The sequence below is a fragment of the Lytechinus variegatus genome, chromosome 2, assembly GCF_018143015.1.
Source record: "Lytechinus variegatus isolate NC3 chromosome 2, Lvar_3.0, whole genome shotgun sequence".
Lineage (NCBI taxonomy): Eukaryota > Metazoa > Echinodermata > Echinoidea > Temnopleuroida > Toxopneustidae > Lytechinus > Lytechinus variegatus.
Window position 1 is genome coordinate 70,474,171 of NC_054741.1, and position 24,288 is coordinate 70,498,458.

At 36.5% G+C, this 24,288-nt stretch overlaps 2 protein-coding genes and 1 long non-coding RNA gene across 4 annotated transcripts; 1 reads left to right on the forward strand and 2 right to left on the reverse strand.

Moving 5' to 3' along the window:
• Window positions 1–1,434: 1,434 nt before the first annotated feature.
• LOC121408860 (tubulin delta chain-like) lies at window positions 1,435–5,716 on the reverse strand. Of its 2 annotated transcripts, none has more exons than XM_041600538.1 (3): window positions 5,627–5,716; window positions 2,811–3,814; window positions 1,435–2,296 (listed from the first exon to the last, which is right to left on the reverse strand). In XM_041600538.1, exons 2-3 carry the CDS (start codon window positions 3,742–3,744, stop codon window positions 1,911–1,913), a joined length of 1,320 nt encoding a protein of 439 aa, XP_041456472.1. In that variant the 5' UTR covers window positions 3,745–3,814; window positions 5,627–5,716; the 3' UTR covers window positions 1,435–1,910. The 2 variants fall into 2 exon arrangements, with proteins under 2 accessions (XP_041456472.1, XP_041456471.1); XM_041600537.1 differs by having other exon boundaries at window positions 5,621–5,716.
• A 136-nt stretch (window positions 5,717–5,852) lies between these two features.
• Window positions 5,853–23,231, forward strand: LOC121408861 (E3 ubiquitin-protein ligase RNF25-like). Its single transcript, XM_041600539.1, has 9 exons — window positions 5,853–5,918; window positions 8,135–8,200; window positions 8,729–8,831; window positions 17,586–17,653; window positions 18,225–18,294; window positions 18,663–18,734; window positions 19,431–19,529; window positions 19,981–20,202; window positions 21,645–23,231. The coding sequence occupies exons 1-9, from the start codon at window positions 5,857–5,859 to the stop codon at window positions 22,875–22,877; spliced, it is 1,995 nt and encodes a 664-aa protein (XP_041456473.1). The 5' UTR covers window positions 5,853–5,856; the 3' UTR covers window positions 22,878–23,231.
• On the reverse strand, window positions 13,143–16,950 carry LOC121408862. Its single transcript, XR_005969093.1, has 4 exons — window positions 16,681–16,950; window positions 14,528–14,612; window positions 13,922–14,094; window positions 13,143–13,379 (listed from the first exon to the last, which is right to left on the reverse strand). It is a non-coding gene; the product is annotated as an uncharacterized LOC121408862 (long non-coding RNA).
• Window positions 23,232–24,288: the final 1,057 nt, after the last annotated feature.

Here is a 24,288-nt window from a genome sequence, read left to right on the forward strand (position 1 = left end):
TTGAGACCCCCCCCCCGTACCACAATTTAGGCATCTTCTGCAGAGCTACCAAGTCTCACGCATTATGCGTGAGACTCAAGCATTTTTTACTCTTGTTCATCCCCTCAAATCTCTGTCTCGCGCAACTATCACAGCCTATCCCCATATACATTGTACACAATGTCTGTGATCTCACTCAGATTCACAGAAAATCTCATGCATAGCTGGTCTTTGAACTTGGCATCTCTGCTTCTGGCCTCTATAAACAAGGTCATTGATAAGCATGTGGTTTAATCAGTGTCCTCTCTTCAATTACCGGTACACCTCCCAGACTTGTTATCACCTTTTGTAGCCAGCTAATTGAGGAAGGGTGTCATTTACCCCTTGTTGCACTCATTGCTCACCATGCCCTACCTATATTCTGCATATATGTCCTCCCCATTCCCAACTAAATGCTCTCTCTCTGTATCTCTCATACTTGTACCTTTACTGCACAGGCATAACAGAAATAGAAATAAGGTTTTATTTGTTTATACTGTGATATTATCATATTCACAGTCTGTATTTTGTGCAACAGAGTAAATTCAGCTGGACGGATTCATAAAACTAAGTGTTTCATATATCTGTTTGTAAATTTATGCATAACTTTCAAAATACCTGGAATAGTCAGAAAATCAGCTCAAAAGTTATGACAATTACTCAAATTTGACTAATTTGAAAAAGATTCTAAAAGGCTTCCAATAATGCACCCAGAACTATATATATATATATAGATATATATATATATATATATGTATATATTGATAATATTTGCATTGACAGTAATAATGCTAAAAACCGTGTGAATTTCAACTTAACTCAATAGAATGATTGAGATTCCAAATTAGTTGGCCATATTCCAATATATCATAATTCAGTCTTAAAAGAAAGCTCTATGAAACTGCCCACACTTCATGTATAAAAAATTTACAGGGTCCCAAGGTACTAAAAGTTGTGGTTGATCTTATTACTATGAACTATGTAAATCCATAAATTTAATAATTTTTCATGTAGACCATCTTTTCTTTGGAAACAGAAAATTGCATTAACTGGTTTCACCCAATGTTGCTTTACATGCTTTGTATACTTGTAGTTGTGATTGATCAGATTAATCATAACTACATGAAAGATAGGACTCTTGGCTGGAATTCTGAAAATTATCTCATTCTTTTAAATCTTATCTCCATTATTTTGTAACAGCAATAACAAATTTTGGGGTGCACTGTGATCAGTTCAAGTGCTTCAATTTGCACCCATGGACCAGAAAGTAAGTCATAAATGTGATAACAAGCCAATGAGGGTACAAATGCATGAGTAGTAAAATCGAAATAAACCCTCAACGTCGTTTTAAAATTCACTTACAAAAGCATTTGTAATTTGTAATGATTATTCATGTATCCCTTTAAATATTTTTTCATTACATCAAAGCTGAAGAGTAACAAAGTGTTCAATATCATTGCTATTGACAGTACCAGTAGCCTAAAATAGTGCTAAAAGCGGATAATACAATTTTTTATTTCAAAACTTGATCATTGACATATTTTTCTAGTCACTTGTTCTATATGCCTCATCTTTCTTTTTTTTTAGATTATGAATACTTATGGATGCATATCAGGAAAGCTTATGCAACATCTTCATTTGAAAGTGTGTAAGTGCTCATCCTAATGAACAGTGGGAAGGTCATTTGAGAAAATGTTGATCATGAGCTAACTGTGAAATGGCTTATGGTGTACCTCATTTCTGATGACTATGACAATTAAAGTGAGATAAAATAAAAACAAACAGAATACTACCCAGATATAACATTCATTTTGACCATAGAGTACTCAACTTATTATTTTTTTTCAAAAAGGCACTCAAAACTGATAATTTTGGTGAGCTTCGAACTTGCTTCATAGCTGCTTGTAGTTATCGAGAACTTGCTCCAAGCTTGCAAAGCAGTCAATGAATTTTTCTTCTTCCATGCCATGCCTGACATACCAATGAACATAGGCCCTCATGGCAAACATATCCCATGCTTTCCTTACAATCATGTCCAAGCTTCCAACCGGAGTCTTTCCATTGCTCATCAGACATGCTGATTTCTCATATCCTCTATACTGTCTTGACTGATGGGAACATGTGAAGGTATAATCTGGAGGGATCCAGTCAATATAGAGGGCACTGTTCTTTAACTGAGATACATCAACCGTATTGGAGTCCTTTCCTCGGAGGATGAGGTAATTGCTGATGCACTTGTTGCTCTGTTCTGAACCAGGTTTCACTTGCCAGTTGAGACCTGAAAACAAAAATTGTAAGAACTTTCTCAAAATCATAATGAAAATCTCCATGGAATTTTAACACAAGTCACAGTCAGACTAGTTAATTAGCAGTGAATCTTTTAAAATTTGTACAATTTAATTACTAGTTGGGTTGCACCATAATGCATATTTAGAAATCTTATTTTCACTAGATGTAATAATAAGAAATTGATCTATTGCCTTCTATTTGTAACTGTAAAACATTGTTCACTAGCACTATATTTTCTTCAGCTAATGGAATTACAATTGGTTAGGTTGACCATATCCTTCAGACCATGTATGGGTTGGAGAATAGTGAGGATAATATATGGATTTCACAATACTTGCTCACTTATGGTAAGTTATTGGAGATAAGTTTCTTGTCTGAAATACATATTAAAACTCCTAGATGCTGAAGGAGATTCTTGCTTGTGGCTGTTGATTATATTATGGAATTGACCCTAAATGTTTTGGCATTTTTGTCATTAATTTATAGTTAGACAGTATGCATACCTTCTTCCATGACTGATGCATTGACAACCATTTGATGGAGACGTTTCATAAGACCAGGCCAAGCAAATGTACTGAATGGAAGGGATGCTTCCGAGATCTGTGGAACACAATACATAGTTAGTAGCTTATAGTCCGGGTGTGAAACTAGAGTTTCCATCAGGTCACACAGTGTAGATGATCTGCCAGTGCAGCGGCTAGGTTGGAGCCATAATGCCATATGCTCTGCAATGAGTCGATTCATATCGGTGAATGATACCCCACTGCTTGAGTTTCCGGTGCTGCTGAAGCTGGAGCAGATCTTCCGCATGTGGTCATTGTGGATGATGTTGATGGCATCAGCACATTCATAAAGATGAGCCAGTGACAAGACAGCATTGTAGTTCTGCAGGATGACCTCCCCACTGCAATGTGGCCACACCAGTTGGTTCACCAGCAAGGCTTGTGGATAACGGTCTTTCAGACATTGCGTGATGCGTGTACCTACACCAGATCCCGTACCACCGGCTACACTCATCAAACTCAAGAAGCCACCAAACCTGTCGCACTTCTCCACCTCCCGCTGGACCATCTCAAGAACTTGTTCCTCGACAGCAGATCCGTGACCGTAGAAGCCATCTGCCCAATTATTTCCTGCCCCGCGCTTCCTGCAGAACTGCTGCTTGGCTGGATACTGCCAGGTAGCCGACTGCTTGGCAGTAGCAACAGTGTTCTGGATGACTTTGCTTTCCATATCAACCATGACAGCCCTGGCTGAGGGTGAAGTCTTTGAGGATCTATTATCAGGTGATTGATGGAAGAACCTCTCTAGACATTCATCTTTATAATCTGGATTATGATTTACTTTACTGCCAACAATGTCGGACATAAGGGTCTGGAAAAACGAGAGTCCAATCTGATTTCCACATTGCCCAAGCTGCACAGTCACAATTGACATTATTGATCTTCTGCCAGTTATCAAACAGTGTGAAACAGGAAGGAAGTATCACAGTTACTAACAGCTTGATCTGTACATGAAAAAATGAGACAGGAATTGAAACTCATTAGCTCTTAGCACTTGTTGAACCATATATGTATTTAGCTGGTGGAATATTCAAAGGGTTACAGGTATGTTTGATCTCAAAATTTTGTACAATTTTAAAAGTGAGAAAAACATAAGAGGAAAAACCCTACCGATCAAACTTACACTACTTGCAAGTTGCTTTCACCTTTCTTGGTGAGTTAGGTACATAAAGCACCAGTTTTCATGTGCATTATAAACAATTTTTCCTGACCTCTTCAATTTTTTCCCATTTTGACCAGAAGTAAACTTTCTCTTGAATGTTGAGGAAAAGATAATAAAAGAGCAAACATTTGTAAAGCAGTACTCCAAGCTATAATAAAATTATAGGTTAGTGAGGCCACTCCTGGAATATGGAAATGTCATCTGGTCACCACAGTACATTGCTGATGCTAAGGCTGTCGAGAGAGTTCAGAAGAGAGCAACAAAAGTAATCTCCAGGATCAAACATCTTCCATACAAGGAAAGGCTTAAACAACTGAAATTACCATCCTTGGAGTAAAGAAGAAAGAGAGGAGACATGATTCAAGTGTATAAGATCACTCATGAAGTCGACAGGCTTAACCCAGACCACTTTTTTCAACTAGCTGACAGTACTACAAGAGGTCATAGATACAAACTTGTAAAGCCAAGATGCAGAACAAATGTGAGAAAGCAAGCTTTTAGTCACCGAGTAGTCAATGATTGGAACTCTCTCCCAGCTGAGGTAGTTGAAGCTCCCACAGTAGACACCTTCAAAATCAGGCTAGACCGATACTGGCAAGATAAGCATTATGATTCCCACTACTCTTAGATATGAAAAGTCAATTTTCACCAACTTGCCCCACTGCCTCCTTAATTTATTGAAGCATGATGGAAGATGACTAAATTAGAAGATAGATCTGGAAGCTCGACTGCTAATTCAGCATTCTTCCAGTATTTGCGGTAAGGTAAGGTAAGGTAAGATGATTTGAAAAAAAAAATCACTGCAATTTTATTAATCAAAATACAGGGGTGGAGTCACAGGTGGATAGGCTATATAGTGAGTGACCACCTCCATGATTTTCCAAGAAGTGAAGAAAAAAAAAGATTAAAACAAAAAGAGGAAGAAAAAGAGGAAAAAGAGAGAAAACATAATTGAAAAAAAGGCCTGATTCATAGTACCATTATGATATACAATAAGTGAAAAAAAATTACATAGGTAATCTATAAGTTGTTTTGCCTCCCCTATAAAATTCATACTAGTGCCATTCCTGTTAGAATCAGAAAAGAAAATTTATAACATTTAAATGAGCAATATATTTAAAGTAGAGTCTATGTCTTTCATTAATGAGTGAGCTGATCAGAATATCATCCACATTAGCTCCTCAATATAGGGGGATTTAAAGCACAAAGCCAGTGTGGGCAGGTGCACTGATCCCCAAAACAATGCACCCCAGAAGATTACTACAATTATCATAATCATCATCATCATCTGACATCACCACCATCATCATCATCATCACCACCACCATCATCAATCGTCATCATCATCATCATGATCATCATCATGATCATCACCACCACCACCACCACCACCACCACCACCACCACCACCACCACCACCACCATCATCATCATCATCATCATCATCATCATCATCATCATCATCATCATCATCATCATCATCATCAATCACCATCATCATCATCATCACCACCACCAACACCACCACCACCACCGCAACATTGCATTGATAGACTCAAGCCCAATCTCGATCTCATCATGGACATACCGGTACCTGTTGCCTAGAATTTCGACTCCGTCATTCTTATCTCTGTACTGTCTGTCTGGATCTCTATGTCAGCCTGTCCTCGTTTTTAGGCCTCAAGCTGTGCGCCTGGCCGGCCGGCGCGGCGCTGCCTGCTCCTGGCGCTGGCTTGAGAAGGTACCGGTAATCGAAGAGATTTTCTAAAAATGCTAGCTGGTTGACTCTTGCCATTGCAAAGCTCTTGCGCAATGCAATGCAAAATGGATGGTGCCTGTCCGACCGGAATGAATGAAAGTTGCGACTCGCTATATGCAGATGGAAGGTAACTACTAATTCATGGTAGTATTGTGGTTTGGTTAAGCAAAGTGACAATAATTCTAGCATTAAAAAACTGATGTATTGAATATGAATGTGATATTACGAGATTACCGGCATGCTCAGTAAATAAATGGCCCAATCTCAATCTCACAAGTCGGACGATTGCGAAATTTGGTGTCTCACGGTCCCACAAATTAAAAATATTGTATTTGTACTTTGTAGATGTTGTGCAAGCAAAAAGGCCAACAAAGGCAAAGGAATGGCTTATTTATTTCATACCACTTGAGTGAACCTGACGGCCTTGACAATGTTTTTGACCTGATAAGAAATGATAGATTGATTCATAATTAAATATAAAAGGGCATGATCATGATTTATATTATGGGAATTAACTTCAGTCTTCACCCCACATGCATGCTGATGCTGACTGAATTAAAATAATAAAATTGGTTAACAATCTAACTAACTTATATTTTATAAAATAGGGACTTTAGGAAAATCCATTAAAAGATTAAGAAAGTTATTAGAATTCAAAGTTGTTGATTTGTGATGTAATAAACGAGCAGCTGCCCCATATGTGATGTATGATGGGGTGTCCAAACTTCGCGCACTTTTCAAAAATATTCACCAGGCTTAATTTTGTCCACAAATTATTCATAATTTATACAAAACCAATTCAAGAAATAGTTACCACATTGACGGCAAGATCGTAAACTATAAAATCATGGATGAAAATGTAAAGTAGGTCACGGGGTTTCGCCGGTATCGCGATCTCAAAATTCTATTCCGATCGGCGAATGCGGGCTGTGCTGGAAAACCGTTCAGAAAAAGTGTGACCTAACTTCGCGCACCAAAGCTTTTGTGGAGATTTAAACAAAGACTCAAGCTCAAAAGTTAAATATATATATCAGATTGATGGCAAAATGCTATGGAATCGGTTAGTACCACATTTAACTCACATTTTTATGATTTCTGCTTGTAAAATGGTGATATCGTGATGCTTGTTGCTTTCTTCAAAACGGGCGCTAACGGTGACAAATTTGCCGATCTTTTGCCAATATTTTCATGAATACTGCCTGGACTAATCCTAAAGAAACTTTCAGCGAAGGGTAATTTTAGGTCGCTTTTTACATTGATGATGTCAGATTTTAAGGATATTGGCTAGTTTTGGAGATAATGACCGTCCGCGAAGTTTGGACACGCGTGAAGTTTGGACTCACTGCCATACCGGTATTGTAATATAAAATGCATAAATTTCATTTTTAAATAATGGTTCGTGATTACTTATATTTGTTATTTGCTGTTACTCAGTAGCGGGTGTAAAATCATTTTGAGTATTGATATAGATCTCGACTACTGAAGTGAAGGTAAAATAAAAACCATTTTTAATTTTCTGAGAAAATTAATTTTCATTGATTTTTTTAACCATACATATTGCAGGAAAGCTGCTCACATATGGTATCACAAATCAAATAATTTATTCTAACAACTTTTTAAAAATACTTTGATGGATTTTCCTCAAACCTTCGCCAATATTTGTTATTATTTTTTCAGTCATTTTTACAATAAATTCTTTTGTCAGGGTGGACTTCCGCTTAAGAGAAGTTGAGTTTCTTCATCAGATCATATGTGCGCAGTTCTCTTTCTCTTTATTCTTCATTAAATCTAGACTTTGTCACTCTTCTTCGTCTTTCTCTTTTTCCTTTTCCTTTTTCTTTGTTTTTTTTCTTTCTTTTCTTATCCATTTTGTCTTATCATTTTCATTTTTTCTTTTTCATTTTTATTTGGTTATTTCTTTTTCTCCCTCTACTTACATGTATCATTCTCTATTTTCTCCTCCCCTTTCTCCTCCTCTTCTCATTATTTTTCTTTTCATCCTCCAGCCACTCTCCATCACTGTTTCAGAATGAAAATGAAAAAAAAAAATTCTTTTATTGTTTTAATGAAACGTTGATATTGTTCACTGTTAATTTGTTCATATAACTGTACTAAGTGCAAAGGGCTTGTGTGAAAATAAATTCTAATAAATGGCTAGCTTTTTAACTTGACTTATCTCTGACTGAGTCTAGACTGAGTGTGGGCCTACTGTGGACTCTAATTACAGCAACAAAAACAGAAAAAATGTATACTCTGTCATGTGGTGGTATATTGAGAATGATCCATTTTGACTTTATTTTGCACTAGCTGTTTTTACCTCCTTATATGTTTTTATCTATCTAGTACATTCCTGACTGAACTAGAGGTACTGCAAGAAATATGTGAAGAGGAAATAGCTTACAACAAAAAGTGAGTAGAAATTTCAAAAGTATATGCATGATGCATCTTGATTAACAAAATATGTTAAGATTTTACCTTTCAACATTTAACAAAGGGATAAACCAAATGCCTTATGAAAGGTATCTTTTGTAATATATTTTTTTGTAATGTAGTTGATGAAGCATAAGATGATATATTTGCAAAATTTGATTTTCATGATTTATATGTTTTTTTTTCACTTTGTGTAGGAACATTCTTTGTATATTTTGATTTTCATTTATTTAACTTCTATTCATTTAGGTATCCTGTTCAGTGCAGTTTGGTATACTATACAGTGCACTTAAGTTATAGTGCTCTATAAGAATATAAGAAATTGAACACTTTTGTGGTTGTTTGTTTTAATGTAATTTACAAAAAATAAATGCACCATTGATCAGAGTGTAGTGATTGAAAAATTCCTTTTCTTCTTCTTCCTATTCTCCATTATTGTTATTATAATTGATAATTATTATCATTACATTTATATTGATGTTTGAATTTCATCATTATTTTACTCAGACCTAATTCTGCAGAAGTATGTATTACCCTCCACCCTGCTACAGCTGGGAACAAGGATGCTCAGTTTGTGTGTCTTACCCTTGTCATTTTAGTAACATCTGAGGTAAGATTTTTTTGAATGGATCATATTTACATAGTTATAACCATGAACAACAACAAAAAAATCTACCAATTGCCAATTTTCTTATGGATGAATCTTTCATAAGTGGAAGTGCAGCTTGAAATGATGACATGAAGGCCCGAATTCACAAAGGTGGTTTCGTTTGAAACCATGGTTTTTAGAAACCGTGGGTTTTAGAAACCATGGTTTTTGAAAAACCATGGTTTCTGAAATTTGGTATTCACAAACGATGGTTTCTAAAACCCACGGTTTCAACAGTGGTCTCAAATGAAACCATGGTTTCAACAGTGGACTCAAATGAAACCATGGTTTAAACCATGGGTTTTACCTAAAAACCAGGGATTTCCCCCTTTTAGCGCGTACTGAGCATGCTCAGTTTCATTGAAAACTTACATTCTACAGCTGCAGCGCTAGCACTGGCATAAGTGGCAATACGGTCTGATTCTTCAATTACTACAACTTCTTTTCGTTGAAATATAAAAAATTGAAAAAGGTGTAATTTTATGCGCTTCTAGTATATCTTGCGATTCCCAGGTACAGATGTATTGGCTGCTGCACTGTATTTGGTGATCGACTCGGCCCCGGGACCCCGCTCAACAACTGACTTAATTTTGTGATCATAATTTATTTTCTTCACTTTTGTCGCAGAAGATAGACTCTCTTGTATTCCCTTCACTCAATTTCTTCATAGAAAGAGTAAAACTTAGTGTAGATGCCTGATTTGTTGAGGTTTGTAAACTTTCTCTCTGATCGTGAGTAGTGAAAAACGGATTAAAGATTCGGTGCTTTTCATCGCAATATTAGTAGCTCGGCCCCCGTAGCTGCCGGGCGCTTCAGACCCGAAGATATCCCCAATGAAAGTGTGCATGTACAGTCAAAGGGCCGAGCTTGGCTGAGTTTAGTTTACTCCAACGATGTTGTAGGACTAAACCTGTTAATTCATCAATCAAAGAAGAATGTCTATTGTTGCTCTGCTTTAGACAAAATTAGATGAAGCTTTACATCGTAGGATCTGCCCTTCTACTTTTTTAAAATAAATATACGGTATTTATTTTCCATGGTGTGTAGCTTGGTTCTAAGTGGTCATAGGCTTCAATTTCTTGACTTGTAGATGTTCGATTCATCATTCAAGCTAAAATTACATGTATAGCACACATGCACAGGCGCTGCAGGGGGGGGGGTCGGGTGTTTTCTGCCCGGCCCAAAAATGTATTAAGGGAAAATATACATGGGGGCCAGCTTGGGACGATACAATCCCGGCCCCCAAAATGTTCAAAAGCATGGCTCTACGCAGCAGTTGACCCCCCCCCACTGGAATTTTTGAAAATTTAATTTTACTGAAAACTTTTATATCCACTGAAAATGTGCATGAAACTTTCAGTTTCTCTTTCAAAAATGCAAATTTGGTTAAGTATACAGTGTTTACTATGTAATTATTCAACTTCATATGGCAAATATTAAAACCTACTTCACAGAGGGATATTATATTTCAAAACAAGTATTTTTACTGTTGAATTCTATCTTGTGTATATGCATTTTCGTGAGATGAATGGAGATATGAGAAAAATGGAGATGTTGAGAGGGATGGAAATGAGAATAGAGTTGATGAGGGTGATGGAGATTATGGGAGGAATGAAGGTGATGGAGATGAGGGATGGAGACGAGAGATGAAAGGATAGAGTGATGAAGATGGTGAGACGAGGGATGGAGATGATTAGAGGAGAGATGTAGATGAGAGGGATACATATAAATAAGAGGAGTGATGAAGATAAAAGGGGATGATCATTACTATCGTCATAAACATTACCATCATCATCAACACTAACATCACCATTGCCATCCTTATTGTCATCAACTTCATTATCATTGCATCACCACCAACATCACCACCATTACATGTATAACCACCACCACACTTGTCACCATCAGCAGCACCAACAACACCATCATCATCCTCATCACCACCACAGTCATCTTGATCATCTTCATGATTATTTCGTCCAAATCAGAAAAAAGGCAAAAGACTACTCTTCTTTTATCATTTCTGTATATCTTTAATTTGCATGAAACCATCTTGCACCTTGGAAAATCACACCAGGAAATTACATAAAAATATAACACACTGAAAATCTAATAATCAATTGGCATTTTAAAAACATTGCAAAATTACAAACATTTGTGAAATAATAAGGTCTAAATTTTTATATATTGCCACATCATTCTTGTATTACAATACAATAATGGCCCAAATGAATAATTATTAGCTGCTATTTTTCTGGTTGCCTGAGTCAAGATCTACTTGTTTGGCTACCTGGTTTCCCAAACTAGGCCATCAGGTTATCCTTTGGGGTCAATGGAAATTATATTTTTTTCCAAGAAAATGCATTAATTGCCCTTTTAATTTGTTTCATTCATGCTCCCTAAATGTGCATGTGCCAGGCCAAGCTAGTGTTTTCCTGTTTGCCAGAGTTGAGCTCTACTCATAAGGCTACCTGGTTGCCCTAGCTAGGCTGTTGCCCTGGGGACACTTGAAAAGAATACATTTCAACAAAAAACAAGGTGAACCACCAGTCTCGCCTGATATCACAAACTGAAGTGTATGCTATATGATCTTTTGACCTTATTTATCCTCTTGGACGTGCATATGGTATTTAATCCCCAATGGTTAACTGTACAAAGTGTAAACACAACTGATGCAAAAACAAAGAAAGAGCAATTAGAATCGATGACCCCCATGGAAACATACGCGTATTTTGGGGCATGCAATAAACTTTCTGTGAGCTATCAAAGTTTTAATCATAAGCATTTGAGATAGACAATTTAAATCATGTGAGAATATTTCACATGAAAAAGTAAATGAGGAATTTGCATTTGATGCGTCCTGATTAAATAGCGTTTTTTTTATGAAAAAATAATTGAAGATACATGTAGTCTGAAAGAAACTAAATCTGATAAAAGTTCATTTCAAATACTTGTATTCATGTGAAATTCTTAGTAATAATGTGCTCTTTTAACTGTACATGTAAAACCCCGGGGGGGGGGGGGGCATAGAACTATGGTGGGGGTAGGGTGAATTAACCCCCTCCCTCAACATATTCCACAACTATTCCACTGTGCGAAATTTTACGACCATTTTACTCGCCGACTTTTTACTTTGAAGTCATGCACATCTTTTGAGATCAAATTTACGATGCATGGGCATGCAGTTGGAAAATTACTCAACTTTACATAAGTGCATGTCAGACCCAAAATTGCTCCAAAACGTGATTTTGTGTACAAAGTCAATGTTGAATTTTCTCATCTTCTTCATATGGACATGATTATTTTTACTTTCACAGGTGGAATTACTTGATTTCAGCATAATTATGCTTCAAAAATATGTCCTGCCATAATTTTGGCAAAAAACAAGTTTGAAAAACAAAGATATACATAAGAAATTCATAAAACAATAAAATACATAAGAAATTCATTTTCAATTTAGGATTTTTTTTCATTTTGATTGTTAGCAATGGTATAAAAGTATGATTTATGCAGAAATTAGCATAATTAATTAATGTTAAAGATCTGACGATTTCGGAAAAATTAACCAAACAGCATTGCACATGACATCCCCCACTATTATCATACCAATTTTCAAGGCGTTAATGTGATCATTGGCAGAGATCTCAAGGGAGGTTCATTCAACCCCCCCCCCACCCCTGTAAAAAAGTGTTAAAAAAGAAGACACAAATAAATAATGAAATTCTTACTTGTACATTTCAAAAAATACCTGTTCTCGAGCAAGTCCACTGTGCAAAAAAAAAAGGTAATGTGAATGGAGAGCTAAATAAAACATGCATGACACGGAAATCAAAATAGGATGTAAAATAAGAAATTAATTAATCAAGTGATAAAACAGGTGATATGCAAACAAGTCTATGTCACACACTCCCTCTTTCTTCTGTAGAAATATATTATAATGCTTGATTTTTTACAGAATTCACAATTATGAGAAAACCCTTCATCGAATTGAGTATAGGTTGCCACAATGGCTTTTTACAAAAGTTTCAGGGAGAAATCAAACCATATCTCACCTGTACTTTGAGATGATACTAGTATATTACAAAAAGAAACACTGAGTGGAGAACGTCACTTTGTCACTCATTTGCATACTGACCAGGATGTCTGTTTTGTGAAAATAAGCGAAACTTCAAAATGTCAACACTTTCTCATTTTACATCAAATTTTGATGAAATGTTTAGTGTTATGCTCATTGGACTTTTCTGTATTATATCAAAGAATTTTTTGTTGGGGTGGACTTGCCCTTCAGGAAAGTACAAGGCTTGTTTCCCTCCAGGAATTCTTGTATAGACATGGGTCCCATCGATCACTCACACAGTTGTTGTTGGGTAGTCTCAATCTCATCTCTGGTTGTTGAAGTTCTCACAAAACCTCTTTTTTCTTGCTATGGCTTGCGAAACATCTTTGATCACTCACAAACAGATGATTGCAACACTGATGCCTCATCACCACGTATTCCCTGAAATTATCCTGTAAATGAAGATATATTGCCAGAAGTTGCATCTTACTCTGCGTTTTTATTTTTATTTTTTAAGATGACAAAGAGAAAACAAAATGTAACTATTCTATTGTCTTTACATTGTAAGATTTGAAAAAAAAGACTGGTTCCCATATGGAATCATTTAAAAATTACTTTACTGGTCTAAAGGCTAAACCTATCCGTATCCCATAAATATTTGTGTGACAAACATACATTGAGCATAGCCGATGCAATACTTTTTTCAAATAACCAAGATCATGATGCAACCTCTCATATTTTTTTCTTTAATGTAAATTAGGGATTTTGGAAGAATCTGTCCACAATGGATGACAAAACATATAATTCTAATTTACATTTCTGATTGTATTATCACATGCACAGTTCATTGTAAATTAAAAACAGGCAGTTGCCAAAATTTATTATCACGTTTTACATTGAGTCTTCCTTCTTACAAGAATATCACTAATACTTGCATACACTAGGCTTGTCTTGAGATGTTATTGTCATATAACTTTCTTATTAAAATACTTACACCATACAAAAGCAGAATTGTCAATACTTGCAGAAAGGTAGTCTATCACTAGGCCCTTTGTCCCTCTTCAGGCTCAGATCATCTTCAAGCATGTTGATGAGGTAGTGTGTGGTCTCTTTTAAAAAGTTTCCTCCTGTCAACAACTCCTCATTGCAGTTCTTGTTGGCATATTCCTATTGAGTTAGAGTGAGAAGCAAAAGAAAATATTTAAACATTGAAAAAAAAATGTATTCTTAACTACCTTTACTGCGTACTGTCAAAATTAATAGGCCTACCTTTTAAATCTGCATATATTTGGTCAAATGACTTTTTTTTGCCCACAACCTAATCAGATTGCCATTCTCATAAAGTTAAATTTAAATTGATCAACTGGATCTACAAATATTTGACATTTAGGCATTATACTCTATGACCATGTGACACGGAATTTAGATCAATTCAGTCACTGTCAGATGTGTACATCAACCAAGATTGAAATTGATCAAAATAAGTGGTTCTTTATCATGACAACAAATTTTATGATAAAAAAGTTTTAGACGGTGACAAAGAAAAAATTTAGAAAATAGACAAAAGTCCACATAGAAACGACAACAAAAATGAACATACCTCTCTTACAATCCTCCTTTAATAGTCTCTCAGGACAGCCTGTGCATGTTAACTTGTAAGATGTTTTCATCCATTCAAAAATTTACTGCAGAAATAAACAAAGTACAGATAGATCTACATTAAATTAAGCTTTAAATCTAATGGACATGAAACATAATTCAACATCTCTTCAAACCTGCCAGATTTCCAACCAAAATGTAAATTCTGATTATAATTTGGGGTGATTTGTTAAAATAATCCATTCAATTAATTGTTCTACAGAACGGTGCTTCATAACGTAGCTCATCGTATTGTAGCTACATCATGTAAACAAAGTGAGTCAAGCCTATTGTATTACGCAGTGCGCAGCAAGGGATGGGAAGATTTTGCAAAAAAAATGGCCACCAGATCGATCTGATTATTTAGGCCCTATAAGAATATTTATTCCTTTTATTATATAAGGTGTAAAAAAGGTATAAAACTTAAATTTAGTGTATTTAACCAATTTGCAGTGATGTGAATATTGAAGGGGATTCCATCAATTGTTGACCAGCTTCGACACACACTGACATAGCCCTAGCCAGGGCCTACCCAAGGCTAACCCAGGGAGCGCTGGCCCACGTAGCGGTCCGGCGCCCAGGAGCTCATGTATTGACCCATACTCACGGGACAAGGGTAGATTATGGTCAAAATATCTAGCAAGATAAATTATGAAAACAATTATTATGCACTTACCACGATTATATGGATGAAGGTCTAACGAGTGGCAGTTTTCCTGACATCTCGGCACAGACTGGAACCTCAAAAAACGAAAAGTTCTCTCCTTCTACCCCCGTTTCGATCGGCCATTTTGTTACAATTCATGACAAAAATGGCCGATCGAGACGGGGGTAGAAGGAGAAAACTTTTTGTTTTTTTGTCTGTGCCCAGATGTCAGAAAAACTGCCACTCGTTAGACCATCCATATAATCGTGGTAAGTGCATAATTTCTGTTTTCATAATTTATCTTGCTAGATATTTTGACCATAATCTACCCTTGTCCCGTGAGTATGGTCAATTACACGGTAAGCTCCTGGGCTCCCGGGAGTTCCCTGGGCCTGGGTTAATCCATGCCCTAGACTAGCGCAGAGATGCCAAGTTCAAAAAAATGTAATGCGTGAGATTTTCATGACTCGACGTCTCTGAGCGCGCGCGGCCAGTACTTACACTCGTACGTTGCGAAAAGGTGCGCGCGCAACGCGCGCGCTCATGAGATATGGGCTTCAAAACTATGCGATGCACGCACGCTAGTCATCGTATCACGTACTAGCTGTGCGCTGACTGCACTTTTGATTCGTCTCGTGTGCCGGGCTAGACGCGAAGGCGGTCAGCCAGTCGTATAATCTGGCGAATAATGCTACTTTTCCTCTTTTTTCTGTTGGGTACCGATATGCGTGAGAAAAATGGGTGCCATGCGTGAGATCGTGAGACGGACCCTGAATGCGTGAGTCTCACGCACAATGCGTGAGACTTGGTAGCTCTGCTAGCGTGTCTAACTTGGGCTACGGCTTCATGATAAAAACTTATAAAAAATATCAGAGTCCTCGAGGGGCGCGAGGCAAAATCTACTACATTTCTCAAGTTGGATCTGAATAAGTGAATGTTGAAAAATAATTTTTGTGATCACTAGACTACTTGGAGACAGGATCTAAGGTAGACACGGTTAGTGTTTTCCCATTCACTAAAAATTGACCCAAAATATTTTTTATGCTGTTAGTTCAGTTATTAATTATTAATTCTGCAATTTTGTGCAGTTACTTTAATTAGACTACTAAGATAAGGTACAAATTAATTAAGAACAAAATTTTCTTGAATTTTGCACAATTGTGGTTGAAAGTCTGACTACTTTGGCGGCTTTGTCATGTTATCGCTATGCAGCAAGATAATATCACAATGCCTTCTCCTGAGCGAGTCGGTGGGACAGCTCTTCGTTATATTTTGACAGGACACAAAACTTCACGCGTGGGACTGGAAAATAACTTGCGTGCGATAATGCTTTTTCCATCACAAGAACACCGTTCCGCTCTTAACTTTGCATGCATTTACAGCATTAATTATAATATTTCTTCACAAACAAATACATGCAGACGTAGAAAAAAATATTCATTGTCACTATAAAATGGTAAATTACTTACGATGTTCTCACAGCTCGGCAAATATCGATATTAAGCGCTTCGCTCCTCTTCATTTTGTGCAAAGCTGATTTATCGTCGTCCATGCACTTGCTCAGCAATGTACCGAAATACTGATCTGTGATTGGTCAATGTGCCTAAAAACCATGGTTTTCCTAAAACCCACGGTTTGAAACCACCTAAAACAGTTGACTCAAAATCATGCCGAAAACCCACGGTTAAAACCATGGTTTCATTTGAAACCACCTTTGTGAATACCAAAATCAGCAAAACCCACGGTTGAAACCATGGTTTCTGCAGAAACCACCTTTGTGAATTCGGGCCGAAGAGAAGAATTACTATTATCTATAACATTATCCTTGTTAGATTTTTGCAAGACTGTTGTTTACCTTCTCTCTCATTTCTATGGTTTTATAAAAGAAAGTCAACTTAAAGAGAAATGCCAGTAGTTGCAGTAAACACTGATTTCATGAGAAAGTCTGTAAAACCAGGCTGAATTGTCAGTATATCATCGAGGATCTAGATCTGATACAGTTACATAAACTGAAGTTTGTGAAATCTTGAAATCTACGCTGAAAAATGTTCACACTGAAGATCACCAACACAGATCGGCACACGTGGGACAGTGTATCATTATTGCTGGAATAAAGACCCGACGGAAGTGACCGAATCCGCGCTTATTTTGCTTATTTCTCAGCAATTACACAATTTCTTCCAGAATCCTTTGGCACATATTTTTTATTCAGAATACAAACAGACACTTGGGTGGTCATTATATTAGATTCTGTAAAAAGTCATTTTGAGATCGTTACCAATACTGGAATTTATCTTTAATGTTTTGGTTGACATACCCTTTGAACCTTTGAATGCTTATTATACACTATCTCTCTGTTTAATTTTGTTCATAGTACCCTGATGTTCCTGCAAACTTCCAATTCAGAAACCCTAGGGGGTTATCAGAGGATGAAATTGAAAGGTCAGTCTAGCTTTAAAAATAATATTGTTTTTATTTTCATTGTTTTATTGTTTGTGTTTATCTTGTTCTTGTAATTGTTCCTGATTTATGTTTCAATTTTGGTTTTATTTTTTTTCTCCCTGTATGTTTTTCCCAAAAATTATTTTGTATGTTGTTCTGTATATTTCATTCCTTTGTATGTTTTCCCCTATATTTCATTCTTTTGTCACTTGTTTAATATGTAGACCTAGGAATATTGTAAGTGTATGGCCTTTCTATATGGTAATGTTCTTTTTGGTTGTAAGATTTGGGGGAATTACTGTGTCATATTACTGTAAAAAATCCTGGATCTGCCACAGTGCCACTGATCTAGAAAAAAAACTTCAGTCTCTTTACAATTGGTTGTTCTGCGGAACTGCATTGGCTACAGGGGGTGATAGTAAAATGTCAACAATCGCTAATAAATCCCCAGAAAAGATGGTTATTACTGTCTCCCCTTGATCATGAATCCCTTTGACTTCTGCAAAATTTCAGTTTCTATGCCAGTCCATCTTAAGTGAGGTTGTCTGTATTCTTTGTATGTTATGTGCAGGATATCAGGAGATTTGAAGATGCTTGCTGAAGAGAAGAGAGGAAGTGAGATGATGTATGATCTTATACAGGTGAATATAAACAAGCTCTTGTTGTAATTCATCACTTTATTTAACATTAAAATTGATCAAAATAAAGGAATATGGATTTTTAAACATGTTATCTCATAGATGAATATGCATTAGCATGACCACTGATCATGATTTGACCAATGCACACCACACATCAATGGGAAATCAAGTATGATTTTAGTCACATTAGACCACCAGTAATCTTTTTTCCCAAGTCGATGAGGTGAAATGTTTTATTGTGATTATTATTGTTCTGAGAAAACAATATCTTGATGATTTCTCAAGATAGAAAAGTTGTTTCTGTTAAGAATCATTTGAATTTCAAAAGCTATGAAACTTTGACTGATTTCATTCTATCTTCTTCGCAGACTGCCAAAGATTCCTTGACAGAGAACAACTCACCTAGCTTGCCTTGTACCATATGTCAGTGCCAATTTGAGGTAAGATTAGTCATGAATATAATCCCAAACCTTGACTCTGTAGCATAAAAGATGCAATCATTTGTAGAATTAAGCAGAACTGTAAGTCTATGCAAACCATGTATAAAAAAGTTCAAATCATTTGTAAATGTTGAGTATATCCATTTATGTTACACCCCTTGTGATACTCTAGAAATCTCACTATTTTGAGAATGGATTTGATGTCCATTGTCTAGACATAAATCCACATTTGCTACTCTCTACCCATTTGAAGGGGGGGGGGGGGAAGTTGGATTTGGATAAAAAGAGGTAATTACAAATGCATGATGTTGCAAATTTCATCAAAATTTATTGTAAATAAGAAAGTTTGATATTTCAATTTTTCACAAAACAAATATACACACATCACAGAGAAACTAGAAAATGTCACTCACGATTTCTTTAGTATTTTATGTGTGATTTATACAATACTTATTTATATATTTTTCTGATTTGACAATAGGGAGATTTATCAAATCATATTAGGTAACAAAAATTGCAATTACACATTTTCAGGGAGGACCCAATCATTTACATTTATAATGAGAAAAAAGTTGAATATTTAATATTGTAAATATACAAAAGAAATGGTGCGTGGGTGATGTCATTGGGTTCCTCATTTCAATACTAACCAGGATGGGTATAACTGTTTATTTTTTGTTATCTTATTTTCTAAAGGAAAGCGAAGTGTTCACCAAGACTTCATGCTACCACTACTTTCACAATTTTTGCCTTGCTAAGCTCCTTCAACATTCAGTGGAAAATGAGGAAGAAGAGGTAAGCTTTACATACTCATGTTTATGAGATGATAGTCTTATACTATATTATAGTGTATTATATTATGTTATATTATATTGTATTATATTACATTATATTATAACATTCATATCATATTATGCATATTGATCTCCTTGCTATAGGCATGGTAGTCCAGATTGGACCTTGTTGTTTGGAAGTGCCCTTCCCCAAAGCTAACATAGAGGGCACATGTTTCCCAATCTTTAATCAGCACCAATCCACTCATCTTCGCTTGGCGGGGAGGGAAGATGATTGGATTGGCGCTGATTAGAGATTGGGAAACATGTGCCCTCTATGTTAGCTTTTGGAATGGGCACTTTCAAACAACAAGGTCCAATCAGGACTATAGGCGTGGGGGCCCATGGATCAAAACAAAATATGTCTAGTTTCTTCTGGTTTAATCATGACCCCTAATCCTACATCTTTACAGCCCAAATGCCCTGTCTGCAGAGAAGCCCTTGAAGACACACTCCTAGAGAAGCTGCAGGATGCTCCAGAACCAAACTATGATGATTGTCCTGATATGGAAATAACTCCAGAGTTACGCCAGTGGCAAGAGGAGATGAAAGTCGGGTTCGATCGCCAAAAAGCAAAAGGAGGCCACATTGATATAGAGGCAGAAAGCAACAAACATCTTATCAGCATTAGACATGTAAGCTCCAAGTGCCCAATGACAATTTCTGTATTATTAGTGATATGATTCAACATTTACCTGTTCAATATGCCAGGAATATTGTATATTTTATGGTACTATCGGATATTCAGATTGATTATATTCAAAATAAATATTCAGATTTCAATGCCCTCCCTGTTTCTTTTTTTTGTGCGATTTCAAGGTAATGGGCATAATACCAACAATTTATTTTAGAATTATATTTAGGGGTTCAACCCTCCTTTTGCGAAACCGATTCTACACAATGCAAAGGATATGTCACTGCTTCATTGCAGTTAAATTTTTTTTAGAGTTGTTTTAAAGGGTAAGTTCACCCTGAAGAAAAAAGTAAGTTTGTAAAAACAGCAGAAAAAATAAGAAAAAAATATTGGCGAAGGTTCCGGAAATCGATCAAAGGTTAAAAAAGTTATTAGAATTTAAATTATTTGATTTGTGATGTCATATGCGAGCTGCTCTCCTAAATATCTTTTGGTATCAAATCAATCAATTGTCATTTTATCCGAAGATTGAAAATGGTTTTTATTGTTCCTTCAGTATATCAATACACAGATCATTTTACTCCTAGAAGTTCAATTTATGCATTCTATTTAACATAACATATAGGGAAGCTGCTCGTTTATGACATCACAAATCCAAAACTTAAAATTCCTATTACTTTCTGAGTCTTTGATGGATTTTCCTCAAGCCTTCATCAATATTTTTCTTTTGCCTGCGTAGCAGAGCGAGACTATAGACGGTGGCTGCGGCGTCATCAACTTTGAAATCTTAACCAAGGTTAACCTTTTAAAATGTCATCATAACTTAGAAAGCCTGAGTTTCAGGTCACATGACCAAGGTCAAAGGTCATGTAAGGTCAATGAACTTAGACTATTTAGGGGAATCAATATTGAAATTTTAACAAAGGTTAAGTTTTAGAAAGTATGTGAACCTAGTTCGACAGGAGTGTAGTAGTGTATCACTGAAGATCCTTCCCAATTTGAGGTCACATGACCAAGGTCAAAGGTCACGTAGGGTCAACAAAATTTTGCCATGTTGGGGGAATTTGTGGAATTGTCATAACTTTACAATTTTATGGATCTAGTTTATGAAACTTAGACATAAGACTAGAGCAATTAAATATCCCTGAACATCCTGTGTGAGCTTCTGGTCACATTTGACCAAGGTCAATATTTTCTTTAGTTTTAAGGCATGGTGTAACAAATTGTCTGATAAATTAAATGATTCAGACACAGATATCTTAAAAATTTAAAAATTTGGGTTCCATATCCTCTTTGGGTGTTTTCAACCATGTTCAGATTTTTTAAAAATAAGACCTTTTTAGTTAACGTTGGTCTTTAAGATAAACAGTTACACTTGATTTACAGGAAATGTTGATGTAGTTGTTAAATGATATTTTCTTTGGTTCACAACCTTGTGTTTAGGTTCCTAATGTGTCAATAGAGGATATGGTTTCCCAGCAACTCAGGAGTTCATCACCTTCTGCAACTGCTGCAATTGCTGCAAAGACATCCCAAGACAACTCCAAGTCAGCTGCATCACACCCTGAGAACAAGCCCAGAGATGGAAAACCTGTCTTTGTACATGACAAACATCATATTCGACGAGGAGGACATGACAGTCATCACCGGGGCTCAAGAGGTCATGGTGAGGGAAGGGGTCATCATAGGTCACATCCGAGAGGACCGAGACATTCCGGGAGGGATGAGAGACAAGGATCAAGTAGAGGTCATCAGAAATCTGATCCAAAAAGGACTGGTGACAGAGATAAACAAGTGGAAAGAAGAGGGAATAATGGACAAAAAGAAGGTGAAAGGAGAGGGGAGAGGTTATCCAAGGTAAAACAGTCAAATGAATCAAAAGAAGAATGTGCTGATAGTGACAAAGTCATAAAACAGAAGGAAGAGGAGACGAGTGATCAACTGAAGAGCAAGTTTGAGAGGAGAAACAGTGGAGGACAGGCACCATCAATCTCTGAATCCAAAGAGACTATGGAGGGCCATCTCAAGGGTGTTGATGAGAAAGACTTACTTAAGAAGAGAGATGCAGCTGGGGAGGAAAGAGAAGCAAAGGTATCATCAGAAGCAGAAACAAAGAAATTAAAGGATGGTGAGATTGAACAAGAAAGGACAAGTACAGGGAAGGATACTCGAGGGAAAGAAAACCAAGGTGGCAATGACATGAAAGCAATAAGAAACAGGGAATACAGACATAATTACCATCATAGAAATTATGATAATAGAAAAGATGGTCATAGATCTGATCATGGTCAAAATCGTAGGAGACCTGCCAGATCCAATTATTCAGATGGAGGCTCCCTAAGAGAGGATTCTGTTGAAAGACAGGGTGAGGATCCAAGGTCTGGATATAAGGAGAGGGGAGGGAGAAGAGGGAGAGGCCAGGGTAGTGCAATGGGAGGGGCACGGAGGGGTGGTTCCGCACGAGACATGGGGAGGGGTGCTGATAGAGCAGGGTCAGGTGGAGTACAGAAGGAACTTGATGGTTACCAAAGGAGAGTAGATGAAGCTGGTTTGAAGGCAGGAAGCGCAAGCAAGAAAGAAGAGGAACACAGTGTCCGGCCACCTCCTGGATTCAACCAAAAGCCTGTGGTCAATGTCCAAAAGTGCAAGCCCCCACCCGGGTTTGAATTTAGGTAACATTGACTTCTTAATATAGTTTGAAATATTTTTTTTGGATTGTTCAATTAAATCTGTTATTTTTCTTCAAGTCAAATAAAATCACAAAATTTATAAATAATGATAATAAAGAAAAAAAGTGACATGAACCACTTTTCTTTAGAAGACAATAAAAGAACCGATGTGATTGTCATGATTATGTCCAGGAAAGCACAATTCAAACTGGTAATATCATGGGAGGGTGACTCCCCCTTTCAAGGACCTGCGACCCGGAACTGGCTCTATATCCACCTTTCTAGGGGGATTGTAATGTTGACCTGTGTGTGCAGATTATGTTTCTGTGATGAAGGTATTAGGTAAATATATGTGCCTAAAGGCCTGGTCACACCGCCCGAGCGTTAGAGCGGTCGTGAAGCGGAGAGAAAAAATCATCACCGCTCGCTACCGTTCACCATTTTCGATTTCGATTGTTTTTATTTTGTTTTCGATTTTTCCCCCAATTTTCCCTACCGCTCCAACAACGCTCGGGCGGTGTGACCAGGCCTTAAATTTCTGTTGTAGGGCCCAGACTTGTAAGGTATCGAACTTAATTTGAATTGATTAATCACTATTGATCTTCACCTTCCATTCTTTATCAGTATGTTATGAATAACAGAATACGTAATTTTTTAATGCCAGTTTGATTAAATTGTAATCATTTTGCTTCAACTCCTTATATTTTGATTGATAGATCGATATCTTATTGTGATGATTAAAAATGCGCTATATAGGTCAAGTTACATAGTAAGTAGGATAACCATGAAAAACATGCAAAGAAATTTTTCATTGGAGTCATCCTAATGTGAATGTGAATATTATAGCCAGACTGAGAGGAAAAGATAATTATATTAGGAAATGTATCAGTCCACCTGGCAGACAAAAAAAAATTCTATTTAGTCAATTTCAGTCATTTACCAGGAAGACATTCTCTTCCAAAAATGACAGACTTGGGTTCTGTTTCATGAAGTATTGTTTTAATAACAAATGCACAATTTCTATAACAACTCTACTATCGGCCAATCAAATTGAATGATTTCAGTAGATTTAAATTGTTATTGCCAATTTGCTTTTATAACAAGTTTTATTGAAATGGCCCCCTATTTTCCCTTCAATATATCTTAATACTGCAGGTATCATAAAGGGAATTCCAATTTTCATGACCTGTAGTGGTTAATTGTAACTTATCTGATTTACAACAACAAAGACAAACTTAAAGTCACAATCAAATGTTTTATTTAATATTGGAGTTTCCTCTGTAAAGATTGCATGATATGCATATGAGTTAGGACCGCCAGTGGTAGAAAATGGTTTTCTTTGTATTTATTTGATCATTAGTTATATTAAGTTCAATATGAATTTCTGATTTAGCACAATTTGCTAATGATAATGATAT